General features: G+C 47.2%; 1 protein-coding gene across 1 annotated transcript in view; it reads left to right on the top strand.

The window, feature by feature from the left end:
• The first annotated feature begins 135 nt into the window (after positions 1-135).
• Positions 136-12,824, top strand: part of iqgap3 (IQ motif containing GTPase activating protein 3) — a 77,936-nt gene continuing 65,247 nt past the window's right edge. The window contains exons 1-4 of the mRNA XM_055665657.1: positions 136-402; positions 9,314-9,413; positions 10,477-10,633; positions 12,231-12,308. Of these exons, the coding sequence (XP_055521632.1) occupies positions 360-402; positions 9,314-9,413; positions 10,477-10,633; positions 12,231-12,308 (378 nt within the window). The 5' untranslated portion in view covers positions 136-359. The remainder of the gene's footprint in view (positions 403-9,313; positions 9,414-10,476; positions 10,634-12,230; positions 12,309-12,824) is intronic.

Genomic DNA, 12,824 nt, shown 5'->3' on the forward strand with positions numbered 1-12,824 from the left:
ACCAATCACCGACCGGCAGCCGTGACGGAAGGCGGCCGCAGAGCATCCTGGACCTTGTAGTCCGACGTACACCTGCCGCAGCTGCCCTCGTGTACGCGCAGGCGCGAGGGTCGGCGGTCGCATTGCATCTCGGGACCTGTAGTCCGCCGGTATATCTACGTCAATGCGGAGCAGGACGCGGTGGACTACAACTCCCAGTTCGCCCTGCGCGGCGGCCGGCCTGGATTTGAATGGACGTTGGGAATTTGGCGCGATATTCGGGACGAGAGGAGACCGTGAGGAGAACGGGGTTTGTTTTTTTAATTTAACGTCGATAAATAACTGGAACGCGAATAAAGTGATAACATCTGAGGGAAAAGATGGCAAACGAAGTGGAGTCGAGTGGAAGGCGACCGTGTGGATGTGAGTAGCTGGGTCTGGATGTGTAAACACGGTTTTTAGTTTCAGAGAGAACTGCAGATGCTGGTTTTAAACCGAAGATGGTCACAAAACCAAATGCTGGAGTAACTCAGCGGGACAGGCAGCGTCTCTGGAGAGAAGGAATGGGTAATGTTTGGGGTCGAGACCCTTCTTCAATGCAAATTATCATATTATCTAAATGGTGGCTGATTAGGAAAAGGGGAGATGCAACGAGACCTGGGTGTCATGGTACACCAGTCATTGAAAGTAGGCATGCACAAAGATCTATAGCATCTTTGGGCATGCAGGTGTGCAGACAGTGAAGAAAGCCAATGGTATGTTAGCATTCATAGCAAAAGGATTTGAGTATAGGAGCAGGGAGGTTCTACTGCAGTTGTACAGGGTCTTGGTGAGACCACACCTGGAGTATTGCGTACAGTTTTGGTCTAATCTGAGGAAAGACATTCTTGCCATAGAGGGAGTACAGAGAAGGTTCACCAGACTGATTAGAAACATAGAAACATAGAAATTAGGTGCAGAAGTAGGCCATTTGGCCCTTCGAGCCTGCACCGCCATTCAATATGATCATGGCTGATCATCCAACTCAGTATCCCATCCCTGCCTTCTCTCCATACCCCCTGATCCCCTTAGCCACAAGGGCCACATCCAACTCCCTCTTAAATATAGCCAATGAACTGTGGCCTCAACTACCCTCTGTGGCAGAGAGTTCCAGAGATTCACCACTCTCTGTGTGAAAAAAGTTCTTCTCATCTCGGTTTTAAAGGATTTCCCCCTTATCCTTAAGCTGTGACCCCTTGTCCTGGACTTCCCCAACATCGGGAACAATCTTCCTGCATCTAGCCCTGTCCAACCCCTTAAGAATTTTGTAAGTTTCTATAAGATCCCCTCTCAGTCTCCTAAATTCTAGCGAGTATAAACCAAGTCTATCCAATCTTTCTTCATAAGACAGTCCTGACATCCCAGGAATCAGTCTGGTGAACCTTCTCTGCACTCCCTCTATGGCAATAATGTCCTTCCTCAGATTTGGAGACCAAAACTGTACGCAATACTCCAGGTGTGGTCTCACCAAGACCCTGTACAACTGCAGTAGAACTTCCCTGCTCCTATACTCAAATCCTTTTGCTATGAAAGCTAACATACCATTCGCTTTCTTCACTTTCTTCATGGTACACCAGTCATTGAAAGTAGGCATGCAGGTGCAGCAGACAGGCAGTGAAGAAAGCCAATGGTATGTTAGCACACAGTATAGGGCTTTCTACTGCAGTTGCCTGTCTTGCTGAGACCACACCTGCAGTTTTTGCCTACATTCTTCAATGACTGAGAAGGTTCACCATGATTCCTGGGATGTCAGGACTTTCCTATGAAAAAAAGACTGGATAAACTCGGCTTGTACTCGCTAGAATTTAGAAGATTGAGGGGAGATCTTATAGAAACTTACAAAATTCTTAAGGGGTTGGACAGGCTAGATGCAGGAAGATTGTTCCCTAATGTTGGGGAAGTCCAGACACACTGGTCAACCTGAGGAGCACCTTCAGCAACAGACTGGTTCCACCAAGATGCAGTACAGAACATAGAAACATAGAAAATAGGTGCAGGAGTAGAGGCCATTCGGCCATTCGAGCCTGCACCATTCGATATGATCATGGCTGATCATCCAACTCGGTATCCTGTACCTGCCTTCTCTCCATACCCACTGATCCCTTTAGCCACAAGGGCCACATCTAACTCCCTCTTAAATATAGCCAATAAACTGTGGCCTCAACTACCTTCTGTGGCAGAGAATTCCACAGATTCAACACTCTCTGTGTAAAAAAAAAAAATGATTTTCTCATCTCCAGCATCTTTGTTTACCTTCTCCAGAGATGCTGCCTGACCCGCTGAGTTACCCAGCACTCTGTCACCTAGTGTTCTCCACAGATGCTGCCTGACCCGCTGAGTTACTCCAGCACTGTGAAACGTCACCTATCCATGTTCTCCACAGATGCTGCCTGACCCGCTGAGTTACTCCAGCACTCTTGTCTTTTGTTGACATGACCTGTATCAGCTGACGTGTGAGTTGGCAGCTACTCGACTGGATCAGGGTAGCAAATATCTTTCACAGAAGAACTTTAGTGATTGTCTATAACAATCACCCAGTAATTTCTTGATTTATCCTTTCTGATACTAGCTTTTAATGATTTAATTACTTGACATTAAATGTCCCATCTGCATAGTGATGTGACCTAGTGACTCTGGATCATTGGTTTAGGCCAAAAGGTTCTGTAAAAAATAAATCAAAATGACATCTTGGTTTGGGGCTCTTCATCCGTTAGAATTTTTGACCAGCGTACAAAGCCTCATGGCTTAATTCCTATATCTAACTATGCCCTGTCCCGACCCTAAATGTCACTGAAATGACCCGAAATGTTCTCCAGGGATGCTGCCTGAAAGGCCAAATGCAAGCAAATGGAACTAGCATATTATGCTATCTTGGTTAGCATGGACAGGATGGGCTGAAGGGCCTGCTTCCATGCTGTACTAGTCTGATTCCACGGTGACCCATAATCCGCAGTTTGAAGTGGTGCTTGGATTTGTGTATAGATTTGTAATTGAAATTAATTTGCAGACCTGTTTTTCTCCCAGACAAAGGGGGAATTGTTTTTGTAGACATGGCCAACGCACGCACGGTCACTTCATCAATTACTCTTTCTTTCCATAAATCTCTACGTGTGTTTAATGAACAGCTCCTCCCTGTGTGTAAACACTGGATACTGGGCGTCTGCCAAAATCCAATTTGTTTTAAGTAGGAAAGATTGTTTGGGCCAGTGAGTTGGTCAGATGTAGTGACATTTGACTCTGCCCTGCTAATCCCAATGGCTGCTCCAGAAATGTCTCACTTTTTCCTGAATATAAAGTATGTATAAATCGATTCACAGAATGGTTAGTGGGTTCTTTGTTGTGTCTGCCCTGTCACTGTACCTGCCTGATCTCAGCCTTTTGGAAAGGGGCCTCTTGGTTTTGATTTTGACAAAAATATCTCTGACGTAATCTAAATCTGAGTTTTCCAATCTGCTCCCGGAGACGGGCACCTCGCGTTTTCCTCCTGCTTGATTTGCACGTTTTTTAGAAAAACGCACTTGTCTAATTACTACCAGAGTTTAATTTAGGTGCTCCTATTTCTGGAATAACATCCTCAAATTCATTCCGGGCAGCGCAGCCTTGCGGTGCCTGGCATGGGTTTGATTTACTCGCTGCATTTCAAGTGTGTAACCCCTTCCCGTAAAGAGTGAGGCGCCTGTTCTCGGCAGCTTTGACATGCCAAGTCCTATTGACAAGGGAATCAAAGGAGGCATACTGTCGTTTTCACACCTTACCTTTCCATATCTCTAGTTTCCCCCCCCCCCTCCCCTGACTCTCAGTCTGAAGAAGGGTCTTGACCAGAAACGTCACCCATTCCTTCTCTCCAGAGATGCTGCCTGTCTCGCTGAGTTACTCCAGCATTTTGTGTCTACCTTTGGAATTAAAGGATAGGAGAGTGTGTCTGACTCGTACAGACAGCACCCATACGGGATCAAACCTGGGTTTCTAGCGCTGTAAGGCAGCAACTCAACTCTTGCACCACTGTGCTGCCCTGTTTGAATTTGACCCCTCAAACCTCTCTGGCTTCCTCTGCTGCCTAGGATGTCCATGGAATATATAGTCCTGTGAGCAAGCTTATGTGAGACTTTGTTGAATAAAACTGTGAAGCACTCGAGACAATAGCGTTGTGCAATTGCAAATTGTTTATGATTCAGGTGAGACTGCTCTGATATTAAGCAATAATTGTCACCGTGGAGTGAGTGTGGACACTGTTTGATCTTGGCCTGATAAATGATATGGAGCATTTTTTCACTGCATGTCTCGGGCCGTGCCCATCTGGAACAAGAGCATCCTCCTGCATTGACGCTCCACATGTACCAGAATGCTGTGGCACTTCCTCATGGAGCTGGGAGTGTGCCACCATAGATCAGCACTTAATCAGACCACACACTATCATCAGAACATAAGCTAGATACTCCAAGCAGGTCACCCCCAGCTTTGTGGACCTCCCCTCCGTCTGCAGGGGACTTGGCATTGAATGCCTGCTTCATCTGCTACACAAGCTGTTCCACAAATTCTATCGCTGCTATTCATCCAGATTAGGGTCTCTCTCTCTTTCTTCCTTCCTTAAACAGTTTGACAGTTTTCTAGATTCAGTAAAATTGGAGACAGCAGACTGCAAATACTTGAGAAGACCTCACTGCTCCCCTTCTGCGATTCCCACGCCTCTCTTGCTCTTCATCTCGGTCAGGCAGCATCTCTGGATAGAAGGAATGGTGATGTTTCGGGTCGAGACCCTTCTTCAGACTGAGAGTCGTGGGAGAGAGAGACACACACACAACACACAATGATACGGAAGGGTAAGAGATATCTCGTTTTCACACCTTACCCTTTCATATCTCTGTCCACCCTCTCCCACGACTCTGAAGAAGGGTCTCGACCCAAAACATTACCATTCCTTCCATCCAGAGTTGCTGCCTGTCCCGCTGAGTTTAACCAGTTCTCTGTTATCCCAACTTGTTCTCCTGCTTCTTTTGGCTGTCGTTGTTGACTCTAGTTGGGTCAGAACTTCTGGTGCTTTGCCCGAGTATTTATTTTTCCCGTGTGATCCTGGACGGGTGGTGTTGATGGGATACTTGGCCACAGCACATGATATAATGTGACTGCGGTTTACTGCCAGGCATAAACGCTTCACAGACTCCACACTGGATGATCAGCAAAGCCTGATTTTCCCTTCTGCCACAACTCCCACTCCCCTCCCCCACACCCCCCAAACCCGAGGGATAATTAAAAAAAATAAAATTCTGACATTGAGTATCTTGTATGCAATCAAATCATTCAGCATGAGCAGAAATGTCTGCCCTGGGGGGGTCTTCAGGTTGATGAAGTTTAAATCGACAACAGATGGTGCTCTTTCCCCATAGCTAGTGGGAGTTTTAATGACTGGCTGCAGTATTCTTTTACTTTCGTTCATTAGGAAGTAATCTGGTTTGAATCGCTGTGAGACTATATACCAGGGTAGACACAAAAGGCTGGAGTGACTCAGTGGGTCAGCCAGCATCTTTGGAGAGAAGAAATAGGTGACGTTTTCCTTTTCTCCTGTCTCTGAAGATGCTGCCTGTCCCGCTGAGTTGCTCCAGCATTTTGTGTCTAAAGGCAAGAAAAGCTGGGGTAACTCAGTGGGGCAGGCAGCTAAGTTTCTCCAGCATTTTGTGTCTATCTTCGGTTTAAACCAGCATCTGCAGTTCCTTCCTACACATATATACCGGGATTGTGTGATGTTGCCATTCATTACTCAGCTTGTATTGAATTTTATTAAAACTAGACCAAGTACAGACCCGTGAGGTAAGCCTGAGCCACTGAGTTACTCCAGCATTTTGTGTCTTTCCATCCTTCTCTTCCAGACTTTCCCCTGTCCTTGCTTGCATGGTCAAGTGTAACAAAGTGCAAGCTGACACCCAAAGTAAAACACAAAGTGCCGGAGGAACTCGGTAAGCCAGGCAACATCTGTGGAGGGAATGACAGATGATGTTTTGGGTCGGGACCCATCTGTAGACTGATCGGAGTAGCAGGGAGAACGCTGGATAGGAGAGGTGGTAGAGTGACAAGGCCTGACACGTGATCCAGGGGCTGGCTGGGTGATTAGCGGATGGGGGAGATAGTGACAAAGGCTTCAAAACTGTCAGATCAAAGGCGGTGCGCTGGTGCAGCGGTAACGTTGCTACCTTACAGTGCCAAAGTTCCTGACTACGGGTGCTGTGACCACACAGGTTTCACCAGGTTCTCCGATCTCCTACCACATTCCAAAGACGTACAGGTTTGTAGGTTCATTGCCTTTTGCAATTGTTCCAAATGTGTAGGATAGAAACAAGTGTGCGGGTGATTGCTGGTCGGCATGGACTCGGTGGGCTGATGGGCCTGTTTTAACACTGCTATCCCTAAACTAAATAAGGAGAGGAGGGAGGTACACAAAAAAGCTGGAGAAACTCAGCGGCTGCAGCAGCATCTATCATGGAGCAAAGGAAATAGGTAACGTTTCGGGCCAAAACGTTGCCTATTTCCTTCGTTCCATAGATGCTGCTGCACCCGCTGGTTAAAAGAAAAGGTGGGGTACTGACTTGTTTAATTTCTATTTTTGAAGCGTGCAGGATTTAAACTTTTTTTCAATGGTTCATGCTTTACAATAATTAAGGACTAGACTTCAAGAATTAAGGACTAGCAAAGAATTGAAATGAGCATAATTACCACAAATGAAAATTCCAATACAAATGATTTGCAGCTGTTTTGAGGGCTGTTCCTCAATGAATTGGCCGCTCATGTAATAAACACTTCAGACATTTTGGTTCTCTGGCAGTAAGTAGTGTTTCTTTTTTTGTCATCTTCTCGAGCTATTCAGAATGTTAACTTCATAAGTTATAGGACAGAATTAGACCATTCGGACCATCAATAACCAATTGCAGCATTGTGTGTAGGTAAGAACTGCAGATGCTGGTTTAAATCGAAGATAGACACACAAAGCTGGAATAACTCAGCGGGACAGTCAGTGTTTCTGGGGAGAAGGAATAGGTGACGTTTCGGGTTGAGATCCTTCTTCAAAAAAATCACCCATTCACCCATTCCTTCTCTCCAGAGATGCTGCCTATCCCGCTGTTCCTCCAGCATTTTGTGTCTATCTTCAATTATAGCATTAATTCCACGTCAAAGAATTTGTGACCAGCTGCCTGCTTTTCTGCCCCATATGCACACGTGACTTCAAGAAGAAGGGTCTTGACCTGAAACGTCACCCATTCCTTCTCTCCAAAGATGCTGCCTGTCCTGCTGAGTTACTCCAGCCTTTTGTGTCTGTCTTTGGTTTAAACTAGCATCTGCAGTTCCTACCTACGTTTTACTTCAGGGACTGGACAAGTGCATCTTATCTGTCACCAAACTATTTACCACAAGTCATGAATCAACCAGTCTCAAAGGAACAGGTAGCCTGACAAACTCTTCCTTGATTAAGTAAAGTCCCTTTCCTCGGAAGTCTGCTATGGGGACGGATCTGCTGGTTCCAGCCGGGCCAGAGTTCAGAAGCAGGGGGGCAATTTTGACTTGCCGCAGAAGTCCCGATAAGGTCAAGATGGGCTGTCTCTCCCGGGCTGGGCACCATATGTTCGGGCAGACTTCCAGCGGGGATTTTAAGTGCGCTCTCTTAATGTTGCCGGACCCGTAGCTTTGTCGGCACCAGCAACGTGGTGACTCTTGTGTACTGGTGAGGTCTGATGTATGACTTTACTGGGTTGTGTGCAAAGCATTTCACTACACCTCGATACATGTAACAATAAATCTGAAGAAGGGTCTCAACCTAAACGTCGACTAGTTCTTCTGCCCAAAGATGCTGCCTCGCCCACCGAGTTCCTCCAGCTTTTTTGTCTACCTATAAATTATCTTTGAATCATTTCCCATTGTCTGCTTCCTGCTGGGATTTATGATGCTTAGCTTGTTCACAAGCTATAGGAGTAGAGTAAGGCCATTCGGCCCAATGAGTCTACTCCGCCATTCAATCGTGGCTGATCTAATCCCACTTTCCTGCCTTCTCCCCATAACCCTTGACACCCATTCTAATCAAAAAGGTGTCTATTTCTGCCTTAAAAATATCCACTGACTTGGCCTCCACCGCCCTCTGTAGCTAAGAGTTCCACCCTCTGATTAAAGAAGTTCCTCCTCATCTCATTTCTAAAATAAATTCTGACGCTATAACCTCTGGTCCTAGACTCTCCCACCAGTGGGAACATTCTCTCCACATCCACTTTGTCTATGCCTTTCATTATCCTCCAAGTTTCAATGAGGTCCCCGCTCAACCTTCTAAGTTCCAGCGAGTACAGGCCCAGTGCTGACAAATGCTCATCATATGCTAACCCACTCATTCCTGTGATCATTCTTGTAAACCTCCTCTGGACCCTCTCCAGAGCCAGCACATCCTTCCTCAGATATGGTGCCCAAATTTGCTAACAGTACTCCTAATGTGGCCTGACCAGCACCTTATAGAGGTGTTGACGACTAGTCTGAAGAAGGGTTTTGGCCTGAAACGTTGTCTATTTCCTTCGCTCCATAGATGCTGCTGCACCCACTGAGTTTCTCCAGCATTTTTGTGTACCTTCGATTTTCCAGCATCTGCAGTTCCTTCTTAAACACCTTATAGAGCCTCAGCATTACATCTCTGTTTTTGTATTTAGTCCACTTGATATAAATGCTAGCATTGTATTGGCCTTCCTTACTACCGATTCGACTTGTAAATTAACTTTTTGGGAGTCCTGCACTGGCACTCCCAAGTTTCTTTGCACCTCTGATTTCTGGATTCTCGCTCCATTTAGAAAATAATCTATGTCTTTATTCTTATTACCAAAATGCATGACTCTGCACTTTGCTGTACTGAATCTCATCTGATTTTTTTTGTTTTTAAGCTTCTGTCAAAATAGACAAGAGACAATCGGTGCAGGAGTAGGCCATTCAACCCTTTGAGCCAGCACCGCCATTCACTGTGATCATGGCTGATCATCCACACAGTACCCCGTTCCTGCGTTTTACCCATATCCCCTGACTCCGCTATCTTTATCCAACTTTCTCTTAAAAGCATCCAGAGAATTGGCCTCCACTGCCTTCTGAAGCGGAGAATTCCACAGATTCACAACACTGTGTGAAAAGGTTTTTCTTCACCTCCGTTCTAAATGGCTTGCCCCTTATTCTTAAACTGTGTGTAGCCCCTGGTTCTGGACTGCCCCAACATCGGGAACATGTTTCCTGCGTCTAGCGTGTCTAAATAGTGAGTGTTTATTTAACATTTTCCTATCTTTGGCAGATGGTCTGGGCAGCGAACGCCTCACCGCGGAAGAAATGGACGAACGCAGGCGGCAAAACATCGCCTACGAATACCTGTGTCACTTGGAGGAGGCCAAACGGTGGGGAGGCTTCTCAAAGGCCTTTGGTGTATGGCTAATTTGTGGCACGGGTCTACCACCGATTTTCTGGCACCCTTTTTTACTAAAGCATTGCAGTTCCAGAGACCAGGCTGTGCAGCGGGGAAAATTCGACCCGCCGATCGGCCGCGGAAGTCCCATTGAGGTCGAGATCGGTTCGGGGAGGACTTCTGGTGGTGGATTTCCAGTGTGCGCTTTTGTAATTCAGTCTGGATTAAATGAGGTGCCGGGCTACGGGTTGCTGGAACATTGGTGGTGGGCCTGTACATCAGACCAACAGACAGCATGCTCAATGGAGGGAGGGAAGGGGGGGGAGAGAAAGGGAGAGAGAAAGGGAGACGGTCTCGGTCTGCGTCTATCCCACGACAGAAGGGGAAGGAGTTTGATAGCCACAGGGAAGAAGGATCTCCTGTGGCGTTCTGTGCTGCATCTTGGTGGGACCAATCTGTTGCTGAAGGTGCTCCTCTGGTTGACCAGTGTTTCATGGAGGGGGTCCAGGATGCTCCACAGTTTGAGGAGCTTCCTCCCCTCCAAGACCAACTTCCCATCGTAAGCTTTCTCAGGAAGTCGAGGCAGTGGTGTGTTTCTCACCCGATGGGGAGGAGTAAATACTAAACAATACAATACAATAATACTTTATTAGCCAAGTTTGTTTTTGCAACATACGAGGAATTTCATTTGCCACGTCAGCCAGTCACACAAAATACATTTTAACATGAACATCCACCACGGTGACTCCTCCACATTCCTCACTGTGATGGAAAAGTTCAATCTCTTCCCTTCTTTGTTCTCCCGCAGTCGGAGACCTCGAGCCTTCCGTGACGAGGGGATTTTACTCCCATAGCCGGCGGATGAGCCCTTCCTGTCGGGGTGATCAAGCTCCTGCATCGGGGGGAGGGGGGGGGAATCTCTGCTCTCCCGCGCCGGCGATGGGAAGGGCTGGTCGATCCTTCTGCCCAGAGGCAGTGACCGGGGTGAGACTGGTGCATGATTATGCTGCTGGCCTTGCCGAGGCTCTGAACTTGTCTCTGTTTCTCTGATGTAGGTGGATGGAGGTGTGCTTGGATGAGGAGCTCCCACCCACCACTGACCTGGAGGAGAGCTTGAGGAACGGTGTCTTCCTGGCCAAGCTGGGCCACCGATTTGCGCCCACTGTCGTCCCTCAGCGGAAGATCTATGACCAAGAGCAGCTACGGTACAAGGTACGGGGGCAATCCACACTGGTTGATGTGCGGTTTATCTCCTCGTCCATTGATGGACCATCGTCCATTTTGGGCGGTTACGGTGGCGCAGTCGTAGAGTTGCTGCCTTACAGCGAATGCAACTACGGATGTTGTCCGTACGTTCTCCCCGTGACCTGCGTGGGTTTCCCCAGAGATCAGTTTAGAGATACTCTGGGTTTGAGATACAGTGTAAAAAACAGGCCCACCGGGTCCTCGCTGACCAGGGAAGTGAAGATCTCGGAGAAAACTCACGGGGAGAACGTACAAACTTCGTACAGACAGCGCCCGTAGTTGCAGCATCTCTACCTCAGCGCCACCGTGACTGCGATCTTCGGTTTCCTCCCACACTCCAAAGACGTGCAGGTTTGTAGGTTAATTTGTTTGTTAAAAGTAAAAATTGTCCCTAGTGGGTGTAGGATAGTGTTAGTGTGCAGGGATCGCTGGTCAGCGTGGACCCCGTGTTTCTGCACTATGTCTCTCTAAACTAAATTTTAAACAAATGTTGGTTATGTGGAACAACAGGCCGTGTAGTAATGCGTGATGGCTTGGGTTGAAGCATGTGTTCCATGTCTGTGTGTTAGTTTAGTTTAGTGATGGAGCTTCGATGGTGGGGAGGTCAGTACCCGGGATGCAGTATGGAAAAAGGCTCTTCAGTCCACTGGGTCCACACCGACCAGACCAGTGATCCCCATGCTCTCTGTAGGATAGTGTTAATGTGCGGGGATCGCTGGTCGATGTTGACTCAGTGGGCCAGAAGGGCCTGTTTCTGTGCTGTATCTCTGAACTAAACTACGACACAAAGTGCTGGAGTGACTCAATGGGTCCAGGCATCTCCAAACTAAACTAAACTGAATTAGCACTATCCTACACACTAGGGACAATTTACAATTTTTTTTTTTTTTAATACCAAAGCCAATTAATCTACAAACCTGCACGTCTTTGGAGTGTGGGAGGAAACCGGAGCACCCGGAGAAATCCCATGGATTTTTCGTAACGCGACAAGTGACGCAGCTGGAGCACCTGCTTCAACGGAGACATCACCCAGGACATCACGATCTGAGTTGCGCAGCAGGTAGAGCTGCTGCCTCACAGCTCCAGAGACCCGGGTTCGATCCTGACTACGGGTGCTGTCTGGGCGGAGTTTGTACCGTGTGGGTTTTCCACGGGTGTTCCGTTTCCTCCCATATTCCAAAGATCTAAAGGCTTGTAGGTTAATTTGGCGTTGGTAAAAATTGTAAATTGTCCTTGGTCAGCAAGATAGTGTTAGTGTGATCGCAGAGAAGAAGCTGCTCCTGAACCTGGACGTTAGTTTTCAGGCTCTTGTACCTTCTTCTCGGTGGCAGGAGTGAAATGAGAGCGTGGCCGTGGCAGTGTTGGTCTCTAATGATGCTGGCTGCCTTTTTGAGGCAACGGCTCCATAGATCCCTTCGATGGTGGGGAGGTCAGTATCTGTGATGGAGCTTCGATGGTGGGGAGGTCAGTTTCTGTGATGGACCGGGCAGTGTCCACCACTTTTTGTAATCTCCTGTTTTTTTTTTATGTAGTACTTAAAAGTGTGAAATTTGTGTTTCTACAGGCAACTGGGCTTCACTTCAGACACACGGACAATATTAACCACTGGCTGAATGCGATGGCCAAGATTGCCCTCCCATCGGTACGGTAAAAGGCAGCTCCTCTCCTGATCTGTAAACTTTCGCTATGATCGAGGTTTTGTAATATTGTTCGTCTTGAACTCGCGAACCCAAGGACTGCTCTCACCCCAACCATGGACTGTTTACCCTCCTACCATCCGGGAGTTGCTACAGGTCTCTCCGTTGCCGAACCAGCAGGTCGAGGAACAGCTTCTTCCCGGCGGCTGTCACTCTACTCAACAACGTACCTCGGTGACTGCCAATCACCACCCCCCCCCCCCCCCGCACACTTATTATTATTTATTCAAATCATTTGCTATGTCGCTCTTCCAGGGAGATGCTAAATGCATTTTGTTGTCTCTGTACTGTACACTGACAATGACAATTAAAATTGAATCTGAATCTGAACAAGAATCACAAGGCTGGAGCTTTTTAAAAAAACATACAAAAACAAAACCAAATGAAACATTGCTTAAGAAAGAACTGCAGGTGCTGGAAAAATTGAAGGTAGACAAAAAGCTGGAGAAACTCAGCGGGTG

The sequence above is a fragment of the Leucoraja erinacea genome, unplaced genomic scaffold, assembly GCF_028641065.1.
Source record: "Leucoraja erinacea ecotype New England unplaced genomic scaffold, Leri_hhj_1 Leri_140S, whole genome shotgun sequence".
In the NCBI taxonomy this organism is placed as follows: domain Eukaryota; kingdom Metazoa; phylum Chordata; class Chondrichthyes; order Rajiformes; family Rajidae; genus Leucoraja; species Leucoraja erinaceus.